Raw genomic sequence first — 12,712 nt, 5'->3', positions numbered from 1 at the left:
CGTCAGCTCGCTTCGCACTTCAAGATCATGGAAGTCCCGGAGCGAGGTGGGTGGGGGGCCGGGGTCGTGCTTCCTCCACGATGAGGTCATGGACCAGGTGCACTAGTCCTCGTCGCAGTCGATGACGCCGGTCCGGAATGATTTCGCCTCCAGGCTGGATCGGCACGAGGCTCGAGAAGCACGCCGAACGCGCCACATTTCGGGGGAACAACGATCCCACTGGAAGGCGACAACCTCGCCTTGCCGAGCTGGGGTGGGGAGGAGGAAGCCGTTCGAGCCCTAGAGCAGGGACAGAGCCCCCAGCCTCGCGGGCCGCGCGGGCCGCGCGCACGCCGCAGCAATGCCTCAATCACTCGGACTCAAGAGCTTAAGGGCGGGGCTTTAGTTGCCGGGGGTGGGCGGGAGAAGCCAGGTGAGTCCCCATAGGACCCCCCAGAGCTGCGCCGTCAGAAGCACGCCACACTGCCCTGAACACCAACTGGTTTCGTGTTTGACTTGAAAACGGCCGTTATCTCATATACCGTGCCGGCTCCTACCGCGGTGTTGTTTGCTCCCGGCTCCTCGCGACCTCTCCGACTCAGGCCTCCAGTCCTCAAACGGTGCGAGAGCGCGGGATTCCTGTGCCAGGGAAGACGCGGAGTACCCCCCCCCCCCCCTCGTTCCTGTTGCTCCCAGACCATAGTGCTAGAGTCCCTTAAGCCGCACCGCTCAGTGTCCATATTAATGCAGGGTTTATACTGGCCACGATTGTCATTTATTAGATACGTTCTAGTTGGAAATCAGCCCCAAAACCAACTACAACGTATCCAAAAATTACAATCGTCGCCAATCTAAACCCCCCTTTCATAGTGAAAATACGTCGATGAAGTGTTGTGTAGCCACGTATATCTGTATTAAGAAGACAGAGTAGACATGCGTACACGTTAACTTTCACTTTTCATCGAGTGGATTCTTGAAAACAATTGAGCCGCATGATCCCACACTTAACAGTTTCACAAGATTGAAATTCATAAAATAACCAAGTAATAAATTAATCACATTTAATAAATAACAAGGTCAAATGACACACAAACACAAAATTGTGAAAAGCTTGTCAGAAAACATACATCACAATACTGAAAATTTACAAAATACACCCGAAGCTCAGATTTTCTTGCACTTCAGAAATATTGGTAATTGCTTCTGGATCAGACTTGAGGAACCAACATAATACCTTTGTCTTTTATCAACTTATTTTATTTTAATAAATGATCTAAGGTTGAGATATATACACAAGTTTCTGAGATAAACTAGAGTATGTCTCTAAATTCCCATTAGAAGCAGAGTGATAACTGCTGAGATTCCAAGCATGACATATCCGGTGGAGTAAACCTCCTTGATAGTGAGTGCCTTGCCCATGTCCCAGACCTGTCAAACAGAGAAAGTGAACAGATACACCCTTTGCTGACGGAAAACAAGAATGAGGCATGGATTTTAGTAGCACAAAGTTTATCTTACCAAATGACGAACTCCATTAGTAAAGTGGTAAGCAAAAGGAAATGCCATGATAAATTTGCCAACAAAAATAGTGCCAGAGGATAGGCTAGCAGCTGCTAGATATGCTGACAGTGGTTGTGGCAGCATGAGAGCCCCTAGAAAATGAGATGGGGTGAAAAGAAACAACAATTGAATAATCCAAACACAAATGGTTCACTTTACCATACATAGGATATGTTTAACAGCACTGCTTACCTAGTGCAATGCCTGTCATATAGGCAGTAAGAGCTAATCCAGTCATACGATGTGTGATTGACAGCATAGAAGTCAGCTGAGGTGAGTAGATGAGAAGGTGAGGTGACAAAGGGCGATTTAGCCGCATGTTTCTTTCATCATGTCCTTCCTTTGCAGGCGGTTTGTATGGCATAACCTTCATGGTGGCCAGGCATCTCCTTGATTTGACAGAATGGAAGATTTACAGGGAATTAATAAGAAATACATTTGAAAATTCATAACAAGATAAACAATATTGCAAATGGAATAAGAATAAAGTTTGATCAGTGAACTAACGGAGAGGTGTAGAGGCCTCGCAACAGGATTGATGGAGTAGATTTCAGGTGAGTTGACGCCAACAATCTTCAGATTAACCACAATAAAAAAAAGAAATCAGCAATGATAGAAGACAGTTACCGGGAGGAATTAATAAATACATTTGAAAATACATAACAAGATAAACGATATTGCAAATGGAATAAGAATAAAGTTTGATCAGTGAACTAACGGAGAGGTGTAGAGGCCTCGCAACAGGATTGATGGAGTAGATTTCAGGTGAGTTGACGCCAACAATCTGCAGATTAACCACAATAAAAAAAAGAAATCAGCAATGATAGAAGACAGTTACCGGCTAAGAAAAGATAAAACCCTGATCCCAACATAAGTAACCATATGCAAATGACAAGTGCCGTAGTTACAAATGACCCTGAATCACTTATAACCTCTGATGTTTTAACTAGATTACAAGTTAGTTTCAAATCACCAAGAGAATAAAAATTAAAAAGAAATGTTCCAATTCCTTCGAAAATGTTTCAGAATCTTCAATGCAGTACAAAAACAATTCAATAATGTAATTAGAATAAAAATATTATTGGCATGACAGACCGAAAATTGGATCATTTGGTTTTTTTCAGAAACGCGTCACAGACAACGCGTTTAATTTGTTGCATTTTAGATGACTTTACCTGCTACAACAAAACGCCATTTCAAATGCTTAAATCGTCCCAACAAACAAAACAGTATCTCTTTTTTCTGTGGCTTCTGCTTCTAGGTTAAACGATGGTTGCTGGACTGCTGAGCATTCACTTCGGTTCGGCTTCGGTCGGTCTTCGTCTTCGTTCTCGTTCTTCGCTTCGTTCGTGTTCGTGTTTCCGTTCGGAAAGTGGTTCTTCTCTTTGTCGTCGAGCTCGATGGAGGCGCCACCGTCCGGGCTGCCCAAAACCAGTTTTGCCGTTACTTTCACGTTTTTGACGAAAGAGGTCGTTGAGTGTCGACTCGTTAACCGCCACTGATCAGAAAAAGGCGCCAAAGTAAGTTGTCTGAAAATCTTACAAATATTTTCGTCGTTGTCTTTTTCGGAAATTTTTCGAATTTAAATACAAATGTTATAGTTTTACGTAATTTTTCTGTAATTGGGTTGTTGTTATTCGATCGGTGATTATTTTAGTTTCCGTTTTGACTTGAGTCACATTCAGTTTGACGAAGCGACCAATAGCAAGCCGTTTACCGTAGTACTTTGGAACGGCTTGGCTTGGCGCTGCCGCTTGGCGTCGGTTGTACGCTGGGGTCGAGGGTTTTGAGCTGTGTACACGTTCCCCCTCATATTCAACGGAAGTTTTTATTGTATATTTCGACAGCAAACGGTATGTACTATCGAGTTTTTGAGTGACATCTGTTCCCACATTTTCCCTTACCGTTTGGTACTTGTTTTCGACGAGGAAAGTTGCTGTTCTGTAGTTTGTTTATGGTGTGCTTAATAGGGTTTTGCCGCCTTAACTGTCGGTAAACAATCCTGGCTGTAACGAGTTTGTTGGTCACTTTGGTTGTAGTTTCCTATCATTTTTTTTGTATACATTACTCCCAAAGTGTATATGTTACCCTCGACTGTGCTTTGGTTGATTCTTTTATCATTTCACTCAAGCAACATACTTACCCAGGCGTCTAACCTCTGTAGCTTTATGGGTTCTCTTCGTGTTTACAGTGATCATAAACATTGATGTAGAGTTCGTTTTGACTTACACTTTAAGTACACATTAATTATTGTGTTAATTTTTCGGTTCACCTTGTCTGCAAGGCTTTTCTTTCATGTTATCCTCATATCTTTAGAATGTGTCCTGTAACCGTGCAGATAATTTTTTGCACCTACCGTCTCAGCATGCTATGGCATACGTTTTGTTATGGTTTTATGTATATCCCACTATATCATTGTTTTTCTTCTGGTATTTCTGCAGGTAAAGATGGTGGCTCGTCGGAAATCAAGGTCTAGATCCCCGGCTTCAGTCAAAAGCCCCCGTGGCAAGTCACCTGGCCGTGGCAAGTCACCAGGCCGTGGCAAGTCACCTGCTCGAGGCAAATCGCCTGCTCGGGGCAAATCACCAGCCAGGTCCTCTTCCCCTGTTCCTTCTCGAAGTGGATCTATTTCACCCCCACTAATTGAATTGCTTAAGGCTGTTAAAAAAAGACCTGGGAGACCTCCTGGCAAATCTCCCTCCAAAGCTGGTTCTAAATCTCCAGCACGATCAAAGTCACCAGCCAGAGCCAAGTCTCCAGCCCGCAGCAAATCTCCTGCTCGAGTTAAGTCACCCGCTCGACCAAAATCTCCTGCAAGAAGTAAGAAAGTTTCCCCTTCAGTGAAGTTGATTGATCTGGATGATGTCGACAGACCTTTGCGTAAGTTAATATATTCCTATATGGATGTTGCTGTGTTGGACTGTTCAGATTTTCTATTCTGATTATCACAGTTGTTGGTAAATTAATGTTGTTAATTTTTTTTTATGTTTTTGTTCTTGCATCTTCCCTGGACCTAGTTGAACCCATCTCAAAGTCTCCTGTTAAGAAATTAGAAACGTCCATTGAAAAACCTGAAACTTCTGGACTAAGGCGATCAGCACGCACCACTGCTAGGTCTTCAGAGGTAATGGGTTATGTCGTATTATTTTGCTGTTATAATGGTCAATATTGCATATGTATAGAACTAACAGCATATTTTACTGAACAGGATGACGCCAAACAAGTTCAAAACTTGATTGATAGCTCCAAGAAAGGCACCAAAGGGAAGGCTGCTGACTTTGCTGTGTCGCTTTTTGCTCTTCTTATAATTCTCATTACACCACTCATATTCTTGCTGATGCCTCTTATCTGCACCAAGGTATGTCTACTGTCCTTCCTGAATGATTTTATTTCAACATGTTTCTAAGAGAATTTGATTTATATTTGATGTATTTTTTTACTTTCTTTTCACTTTTGTAGAGTCAGTGCTCTGTACTGAATATCAAATCCCTCTCTCTCAACTGGCGTACATACATTGATAAGGAAGCCTCACTGATATACCTTGGCTTTGTTGCCATCCAAACAATTCTTGCTCTGATCCCCATTGGACAGCTGGTTGATGGCCCTCCAATGAAAGGAGGACGTCACAAGGTTCGAACTAATGGTAATACATGTTTTTCCTTTGCATTTGTGATGTGCTTACTATGTTGTTGTGTGTCCTATTGTCTGATTTACTCGTTTTGTCCTTCAGGTCTTTTTGCTGCCATTTCAAGTATTGCCATTCTGGGTGCATTGTACTATTTCCAAGTGAATCTGGATGTTGTTTACCAGAAATACGTTCCTCTTTGTGTTGCTGCTCTGTCCTTTGGAATACTGCTCTCTGTAATTCTTTACATCACTGGTGGACGTGCTACTGTGTCCTCTTTGAATCCGGAAGGCAACACTGGGCACATTTTGTCCGATTTTCTTCAGGGCCGCCAGGTTTCTCCCATTTGGTGGGGACGTTTGAATGTTAAGTTCGTTTTTCACAGGATCACTCTCATAGCCCTTGTAAGTGTCCAAGTATTTGTTTTCTGACTTAAGCTGCCCTTGATAAAAGCGTAGTTACCTAGAATGTGTTTATGTTTCTTTTGCTCCACAGATGGCTCTGAACGTTGTATTCCTTTTGAAAAAGTGGGATGCTATCAAACAGGGTAATGCCATTGGAGTTGTTATTGCATGTGGTCTCCAAATTTGGTACACTCTCGACTACTGCTATTGTGAGGAGCAGTGGTTGTACAGCTTTGAATACCAGCGAGCTGGTGCTGGATTCCAGTCCATTGTCGGTTATGCTGGTTGGCCATTCTTGACAGCATTTATCTCTAAATACGTTATGGACTACAAGTAAGTAACTTGTTTCTTATGATTAATATCTAATTTCATTTCATTTGAGCCATTTTATTTATATCCTTTGGTTTTCTCATTCTGTTTTTAGTGTGGAATTGTCTTGGTATTTGTATGGTGTCCTTGTCATTGTCCATAATCTTGGATACGTAATCTATCGTGCCAGTAGTAGCCAAAAGGCAGAATTCCGGAAAAACCCTCTCAAGCCTGCTCTTTCTTGTAAGTTATTGTTATTTTGATCTATTTTCATATCTTAATATTGGTTATTCAGTAATATCTCACACATTCTATACCTATGCCTACATTGATGTCTTGCAACGTTTCGTTATTTTCAGATTTGGAAACCATACCCACATCTCAAGGCAAAAAGTTGTTGGTGTCTGGTTGGTTTGGCTGGATCCGTCATCCCAACTATTTAGGTGCTCTGACTATGCACATATGCTGGACTGCTCTGTGTGGTAAGTTCTGTTCATTTGCTCTATGGCCAAAATGGTGATTGGCTATTTCTTCCTTGTTTCACATGTGAGGTTACACAAGCACCCACCATGTTATTTGTAGAGCATTAAAATTCTTTTTCTCTATGGAACTAATACTTTCTAATCCGTTAATCATCCAATTTTCTTATTGTAGGCAATTTGAATGGACTACCCTATGCCTTCCCTCTTTTGACTCTTTTGCTGTTCGTCGAAAGAGCCTTACGAGTGGATGAGAACTGCAAACTGCGATACGGTGCTGCTTGGGAACGCTACTCCAACAGAGTGAAGAAGCGTGTCATTCCGGGAGTGTTTTAAATTCTTAACTTCTGTGTTGTTAAATGGTGAGTTCTTTTTATCTGTTTATGGATTTGTTCAGAGTATTATCTAAGGACTTGTAAAGAAAACCTTTTTCTGTCATATTTTCAAAACGGCTGTAGTCTGAGGATACAAAAAGTATTGACATTGTGTTACTGTATTTGTACTGAGCCTGAATCATGCTGATGCCTGATTCAATTACCTCTGCTTTGTATTTTAACTTTTAAGAGGACCAAGGTTTTCCATTTACAATTGCTGATCAAGGTTGCTGCATTAATATTTTTATTTAAATGAAATAAAAATAGAAAGCAGTTAATTTTTTTAACGATTTGACTTGAACAAAAATCTAGTTCAAATTCATTTTAGTTTATGTACATGTGCGATTTCTTAGAGTAGTCATTTGTTTCCATAACTCAGTGACAGCCTATTTTAAGGTTGCTGTGCATAGTATAGGGATGCTCACTAGTGGTGTCATATTTTTCTCATCTTTCTCCTTTTTTTCCTGAAGGAGAAATGTGACAAAAATTTGTATGTACATAGCTGCCTCCCTTCTTTTCATTAACTTGTATTGCAGTTGCATATCTTTTGTTTATTCTGGCAAATCATTTATCATCTTTTTACTTGAAAGATCTTATTGTCTGTTGTAAAGCTCTTTATTTTATTGTAAATAAGATTGATATTCTATTTCCTGTAAAGAATTCTAATTTGCATACATTCGTGAATGTCCTATTAATTATTCATGAGACTGATCTGTCGTGATAGCAGTAGATTGATCTCCTGAGCATCTCTTTTGAACAGTATCTTAAACACACAGTCTTATTACTTTAAACATTTGCCCGGACATTTTGTACCGTTTGCTCAATACTTGAAGTTGACATTATACTAACTTTAGTGAAAACAAGATAGTTGTAGCAGGTGGACTCAGTAATTACTTAATTTAATTATGTCTGATTATTTAGTCCCCTACCTTTACTGTATGTTCAGGTAAATGAGGTATTTGCTATATTTTTCCCCTTCTGTAATGTTTTTTAAAATATTTATCTGATCTCAGAGCATTTTCCCAGAACTAATCACCCTGCATCTACGTAATGTGTTAAATATTTTGTATATTTCATTTTCTCCTCTTATATCATGCTTTTGGTTAAAGCAGCATGATATTTTTGGTAGTGTTTTCTTTTCAAGTGTGTTGTTTTCCTTTCGTTTTTTCCTCTCACTTGCACTCATTCTACAATATTAACTTTTGGTTCAGATTTCTGTTACATATAATAATTTTGTGTGTGAGTTTGCTTCTATTTCTAAGGAAAATATTACAAATTGTGTTCACTTATTCTAATTAGTTGATTATTTTAAGAAACTTTCTCATTCAATGAAATTTGAGAAATATTATTTGGTTCAAATATCTTTCTGCAAGATTTTACATTGACTGTTGGTTTCAGAAGATCTCACTGTAGATTGTATCTAATTGCCACAAATGTATAGTATGTCCATGTGTGTGTTTCATTTGATAACATTTTCATCATATCCTATGTTTGACATGGACCTATATTTTGTGAAATGTTTTCAATAACTTGGTGCCATACCAAAATTAGGTTTTAAAGGTTTTTGTACACATGTTATATGCGCTTGCCAAATTTCATTTGTAAGTTGAATATTTTGGACCTATGTATTTTGTATCATTGAAAGTTGTGAACATAATTATTTCTTTGTTTTCCCCAAAACTTATAGTTAAGTTACTTATGTACATAGTACAGAGAACTATGAGCCCAAAAATGTAGCCAGGCACTGCCATGTACAATCAAGTAAGGATATATTTGGGCAGAGCACTTGCTTAGTATAAAAGAAAACGTTAAGTTAAGAGTCAACTCAGCACTCTTATCCTGGTTGACTTTAGTACCTTGATTACTTAGTTTGTTTTATTTGAGTATAATTGGTGTTACCTATTGTATTCTTTATCTATGCATGGAATAAATTTTGTAAGAATCAATGACAATGTAATTACTTCAGTCTTTATTCATTCCTCATATTTTCAGCTTTTGCTCAAAGGCTGCACAATATCTCTCATAAATTTCTTTTTCAACTTACACTACCATTTTTGTGAAACTCATGATCAGGATTACCAACAATTATAATTCCCTACAGTTTATTGACATTGATGGATGGCAGATACGTAGATGATGTTATTGATGACAGTTTTGAGTGTATGTGACTCAGGTTGGATTGAAGAATTCTTAAAGATGTAGCTGCTTCTTGAAGTGTAACTTGTGATTTCAGAAGATGTTGATCAATTGAATTTAAATCTCTTGCAGCTGTTCCCACACTCTGATGGATGTAATCTTCCACACTTCTCCGTAAGGAAGCATTTCTCTCTCCTACACCAAGGCCCCCCAAAATTATAGCTAGTGACCACATATACATCAACATTAATATGTAACAATAACTTACGTAATTTCTTGTGGAGTAGAGAATTGTATTTAGTTTCATCCTTTGAATTACTTATTGAACTGTCTTTGAGCGGGTCTTTGATGGGCGATAAAAGAGACAATACGCTGGCTGCACTACTAACACTCTGAACGCTATCAACTGAAAAATAAAGATAATACATGCAAATTAAAATGTTTCAAACTAATGCAAGCAATTCACTGTAGGATTGTGTTCATAAAAAACCTTACGTCTCTCATCACCATCTGCATCATCTGCCTCTGAAGATGAGGATTCTGGGGCCTCTCCCATGACAGCTGTACCTTGAAGACCTGTGGTGCGCGCGCCGCCCCCAATCTCCTGAGGATTGCAAGTATTTAGACAATAATGGACTTGAATTCCACTACAACGACTGGAGGAAATATGAAACAGAGAAGAGGTTATACCTCTTAAATCAGTATTTTACCTCATCATCTGACTCTGGTGCTTCCCCAGGCACAATGTTAAGTTTACTCTCCATCCTCAGGCCCGTCAGTTGAAAGGAGCGAACAACTATTCAAAGCGGGACAAGTCAACCGATAAGTCAGTATTTGGCATACTTAAGCCAACCCACTGACAGCCCAAGCCCAAACAAACAAACAGACACCAAGGCTTCTGCTCGAGCGCTTCCGCCCGCCTTCAGCTCTGCTTGAGCAGATAACGATATGAAAAATTTACTTTCATTGTGGCACATTTATATTTCAGTCATTTCAGTACACTCAATAGTGAACTTTACCAAAATTTGGCAACAGAATGATTAAAATGTAAAATTTCGTAATAAATCTGAGCACCTCATTATCTTTGACATTTTCAGATGGCGTGCTGATTGCTGTGTTGATGTGTCAAGCCACCGGCTGAACTCTGATTGGTCGTACACTGGGAGTCTGCAACGGAGAAGCCAATCAGAGGCCACCACGAATTTCGCATCGCCCACAACTTATGCCGACGGCCGACGGGTGTTATCTTGGTGTTGTTCTGACCACGGTTCTGACAGTCGTTTGCGGCATCGCGTTTCATGGAGATTTACTGAATTACACGAAGTACCTTTTTCTCCACCATCAAGGATGCACCAATTAGTGTGTAAGTATTTTCTGTTTGGTACATTGTGAAGAAAACAACAACTTCACCTGAGATATTGTATCTTAACCTTTGCCTTGTTGAGATTGTCCTGCTTAGAAAATTGATCTTTACCTTAATTAAAATTACCATTTCACCCTTTTTATTTTTCCTTCTTGGTATATATGACCCCTCTCCTTGCATTCCTTTTCTTATCCCTGAAATTTGTTGTTTGCAGGTTTATTTCTTGCTACACTGGTCAGCTCCAGTGTAGCACTTTACCCATCGTCATCAGATGTTGTTGAGCTCACTCCGGATAATTTTGAAAGGAGGGTAATTCAAAGTGATGAAGTGTGGATTGTTGAGTTCTTTGCTCCTTGGTGTGGGCATTGCAAAAATTTAGTTCCAGAATATTCCAAAGCAGCCTCCCAGTTGAAGGTATTTCTGATAAAAATGAAATTTTTACACTTTGTAATTTAATTAAGTTTGAAATAATATATTTGATTTCTTAGGGTGTGGTGAAAGTTGGTGCTGTAGATGCCGACCAGCACAAGTCACTTGGTGGCCAATATGGTGTTCGGGGTTTTCCATCAATTAAAATATTTGGAGCCAACAAACGTAAGCCAGAAGATTACAATGGAGCTCGCACAGCCAAGGGCTTTGTGGATGCTGCTCTTGATGCTATCCGTAAGAAAATTGACACTCAAGGTGGTTCAAGTGGAGGTGGCAGCAGTGGAAGTGGAAACAAAGACAGCAAGGTAGATTTGTTTCATCAGCTATTGCTGTGTGGATATAAGTCATTATGTTTCTGTGTTAACCCACCAAATTTATTTCAGGATGTTGTTGAGCTGACAGATTCAAACTTTGAGGATCTTGTGCTTAAATCTGAGGATATGTGGTTGGTTGAATTTTATGCTCCATGGTGTGGACATTGTAAAAATCTAGCTCCTCAATGGGCATCAGCAGCCACTGAGCTGAAGGGTAAAGTAAAGCTAGGTGCCCTTGATGCCACTGTTCATCAACTTATTGCTTCACGATACAGAATTGAGGGCTACCCTACTATCAAGTACTTTGCCGCTGGTAAAAAAGATTCAGATTCTGTTCAAGACTACACTGGAGGACGTGTCTCAAAAGATATTGTTGAATGGGCAATGGAAAAGTTTGCCGATAACATCAAACCACCAGAAATCAAACAGGTCTTTTTAATTTTCCCTTAATGCGTATATGTGAATGGTATTTGATAATTCCCTCCAAATGCTAAGTTTTGTGTTGTCTTGTTCAGTTGGTGAGTCAAGCTGTGCTCAAGGAAGCTTGTGAAGAACATCCTTTGTGTGTAGTGTCAGTCCTGCCTCATATTTTAGATTGCCAATCTAAGTGCCGCAATGATTATTTAAATATTCTCCAAAGTATGGGTGAGAAATTTAAGAACAAGATGTGGGGGTAAGTTTGTTATGTAGTATTTTACTTTTGTTGTACCAATATTTTTTCTGTTGCAACTGAGTTTTTTTCTTTTAGTTGGGTTTGGTCTGAAGCTGGAGCTCAATCAGACTTAGAATCAGCTTTGGATATAGGTGGTTTTGGTTATCCAGCCATGGCTGTAGTCAACACCAAGAAAATGAAATACTCCATCCTCAGAGGCTCCTTCTCAAGTGACGGTATCAAGGAATTCTTAAGGTAATGGAGAACCTCTAATAATAATAATCTAATCTAAAACACTGCTCTAAAAAAAAGTGACTTATTGATGTTACCTTCTACTTCTGCAGGGATCTGTCATTTGGCCGGGGCTCAACTGCTCCTGTTAAAGGGGCATCACTTCCTTCAACTAACTCTGTAGATCCTTGGGATGGTAAAGATGGTGAACTGCCAGCTGAGGAAGATATTGATCTCTCTGATGTCGAACTGGACGATTTACCTAAAGAAGAACTATAGAAGCATGTTACATTTCCCCTGAGCCAGTGTAAATATTGTACACATGAAGGAAATATGCAGTCAATTGTAAAATTAGGAGGGATTGAAAATAATCATGCAATGTTTCTATGCATTCTGTCATTGGAGCGAATGTTGAATGAATGACTTCTAATGAGAATTGTTAGAAAGTTAGGATAGTGAAAAATTATGACTGATCACCCTCTTATTTTAAATTAATTTATGTTTTTAGAAGAAAATCTTTTTAAATTTCTTTGCACAGCCAGTAAGTTTGATTTCTGTATTTAAATAGACATCCACTGTCTCTTTATCTGTGGAGTAAACATTTGTAATCTTATTCTTTCATTGATGAATTATTGGTATATATATTCTAACCTGTAGTTTTTGTAAGACATGTGGGACAATTTTTCTGAAATCTAATCAATTCCTTTTGGTTCAATGCTTCACTTACACAAAGACTGACCATGTTGTTTTTCCAGAAAGTATTTTGAGATTGAACTTGCATCTTAGGTAAATCCCTTAATAAATAAAAATGCTTCTGGTAATACAATTTTCTAATTTTCTTTCATTCCTGAGAAAAT

The 12,712-nt window shown here is 39.3% G+C and overlaps 4 protein-coding genes across 6 annotated transcripts; 2 read left to right on the top strand and 2 right to left on the bottom strand.

Annotated features, from left to right (window-relative positions):
- Positions 1-1,026: 1,026 nt before the first annotated feature.
- Positions 1,027-2,883, bottom strand: LOC113213997 (succinate dehydrogenase cytochrome b560 subunit). Of its 2 annotated transcripts, none has more exons than XM_052272505.1 (5): positions 2,715-2,883; positions 2,258-2,323; positions 1,732-1,928; positions 1,498-1,631; positions 1,027-1,407 (listed from the first exon to the last, which is right to left on the bottom strand). In XM_052272505.1, exons 1-5 carry the CDS (start codon positions 2,732-2,734, stop codon positions 1,303-1,305), a joined length of 522 nt encoding a protein of 173 aa, XP_052128465.1. In that variant the 5' UTR covers positions 2,735-2,883; the 3' UTR covers positions 1,027-1,302. The 2 variants fall into 2 exon arrangements, with proteins under 2 accessions (XP_052128465.1, XP_026289013.1); XM_026433228.2 differs by lacking the exon at positions 2,258-2,323 and adding an exon at positions 2,047-2,112.
- Positions 2,884-2,937: 54 nt separating this feature from the next.
- On the top strand, positions 2,938-8,687 carry LOC113213994 (delta(14)-sterol reductase TM7SF2). 2 transcript variants are annotated; one of them, XM_052272501.1, is made up of 10 exons: positions 2,938-3,059; positions 3,981-4,419; positions 4,557-4,663; positions 4,748-4,897; positions 4,999-5,182; positions 5,270-5,568; positions 5,660-5,901; positions 5,993-6,120; positions 6,237-6,359; positions 6,532-8,687. In XM_052272501.1, exons 2-10 carry the CDS (start codon positions 3,987-3,989, stop codon positions 6,690-6,692), a joined length of 1,827 nt encoding a protein of 608 aa, XP_052128461.1. In that variant the 5' UTR covers positions 2,938-3,059; positions 3,981-3,986; the 3' UTR covers positions 6,693-8,687. The 2 variants fall into 2 exon arrangements, with proteins under 2 accessions (XP_052128461.1, XP_026289009.1); XM_026433224.2 differs by lacking the exon at positions 2,938-3,059 and adding an exon at positions 3,236-3,392.
- LOC113213996 (uncharacterized) lies at positions 8,685-9,928 on the bottom strand. Its single transcript, XM_026433227.2, has 4 exons — positions 9,577-9,928; positions 9,362-9,470; positions 9,135-9,272; positions 8,685-9,061 (listed from the first exon to the last, which is right to left on the bottom strand). The coding sequence occupies exons 1-4, from the start codon at positions 9,628-9,630 to the stop codon at positions 8,826-8,828; spliced, it is 537 nt and encodes a 178-aa protein (XP_026289012.2). The 5' UTR covers positions 9,631-9,928; the 3' UTR covers positions 8,685-8,825.
- A 132-nt stretch (positions 9,929-10,060) lies between these two features.
- On the top strand, positions 10,061-12,468 carry LOC113213995 (protein disulfide-isomerase A6 homolog). Its single transcript, XM_026433225.2, has 7 exons — positions 10,061-10,229; positions 10,444-10,643; positions 10,718-10,963; positions 11,042-11,401; positions 11,488-11,645; positions 11,721-11,879; positions 11,969-12,468. The coding sequence occupies exons 1-7, from the start codon at positions 10,214-10,216 to the stop codon at positions 12,132-12,134; spliced, it is 1,305 nt and encodes a 434-aa protein (XP_026289010.1). The 5' UTR covers positions 10,061-10,213; the 3' UTR covers positions 12,135-12,468.
- Positions 12,469-12,712: the final 244 nt, after the last annotated feature.

This window comes from Frankliniella occidentalis, unplaced genomic scaffold (assembly GCF_000697945.3).
Source record: "Frankliniella occidentalis isolate FOCC.00 unplaced genomic scaffold, Focc_3.1 Scaffold208, whole genome shotgun sequence".
In the NCBI taxonomy this organism is placed as follows: domain Eukaryota; kingdom Metazoa; phylum Arthropoda; class Insecta; order Thysanoptera; family Thripidae; genus Frankliniella; species Frankliniella occidentalis.
The sequence above is the reverse complement of the archived record's forward strand: the minus strand, read 5'-3'. Positions and strand labels throughout refer to the sequence as shown.

Excerpts from the sequence above, each read along its gene's own strand:
- LOC113213997 (XM_052272505.1), bottom strand. The coding sequence starts at position 2,734 with ATGGCGTTTTGTTGTAGCAG. Across the intron at positions 1,632-1,731 it reads TATGACAGGCATTGCACTAG|GGGCTCTCATGCTGCCACAA; the intron begins GTAAGCAGTGCT and ends CTCATTTTCTAG. Across the intron at positions 1,408-1,497 it reads CTAATGGAGTTCGTCATTTG|GTCTGGGACATGGGCAAGGC; the intron begins GTAAGATAAACT and ends TCTGTTTGACAG.
- LOC113213994 (XM_052272501.1), top strand. The coding sequence starts at position 3,987 with ATGGTGGCTCGTCGGAAATCAAGGTCTAGATCCCCGGCTTCAGTCAAA. Across the intron at positions 5,569-5,659 it reads GGATCACTCTCATAGCCCTT|ATGGCTCTGAACGTTGTATT; the intron begins GTAAGTGTCCAA and ends TTTGCTCCACAG. Across the intron at positions 6,360-6,531 it reads ATGCTGGACTGCTCTGTGTG|GCAATTTGAATGGACTACCC; the intron begins GTAAGTTCTGTT and ends TTCTTATTGTAG.
- LOC113213996 (XM_026433227.2), bottom strand. The coding sequence starts at position 9,630 with ATGGAGAGTAAACTTAACATTGTGCCTGGGGAAGCACCAGAGTCAGAT. Across the intron at positions 9,273-9,361 it reads TGCAGATGGTGATGAGAGAC|TTGATAGCGTTCAGAGTGTT; the intron begins GTAAGGTTTTTT and ends TTTATTTTTCAG. Across the intron at positions 9,062-9,134 it reads TCTACTCCACAAGAAATTAC|GAGAGAGAAATGCTTCCTTA; the intron begins GTAAGTTATTGT and ends GCCTTGGTGTAG.
- LOC113213995 (XM_026433225.2), top strand. Across the intron at positions 10,964-11,041 it reads GTGGAAACAAAGACAGCAAG|GATGTTGTTGAGCTGACAGA; the intron begins GTAGATTTGTTT and ends AATTTATTTCAG. Across the intron at positions 11,880-11,968 it reads GGTATCAAGGAATTCTTAAG|GGATCTGTCATTTGGCCGGG; the intron begins GTAATGGAGAAC and ends CTACTTCTGCAG.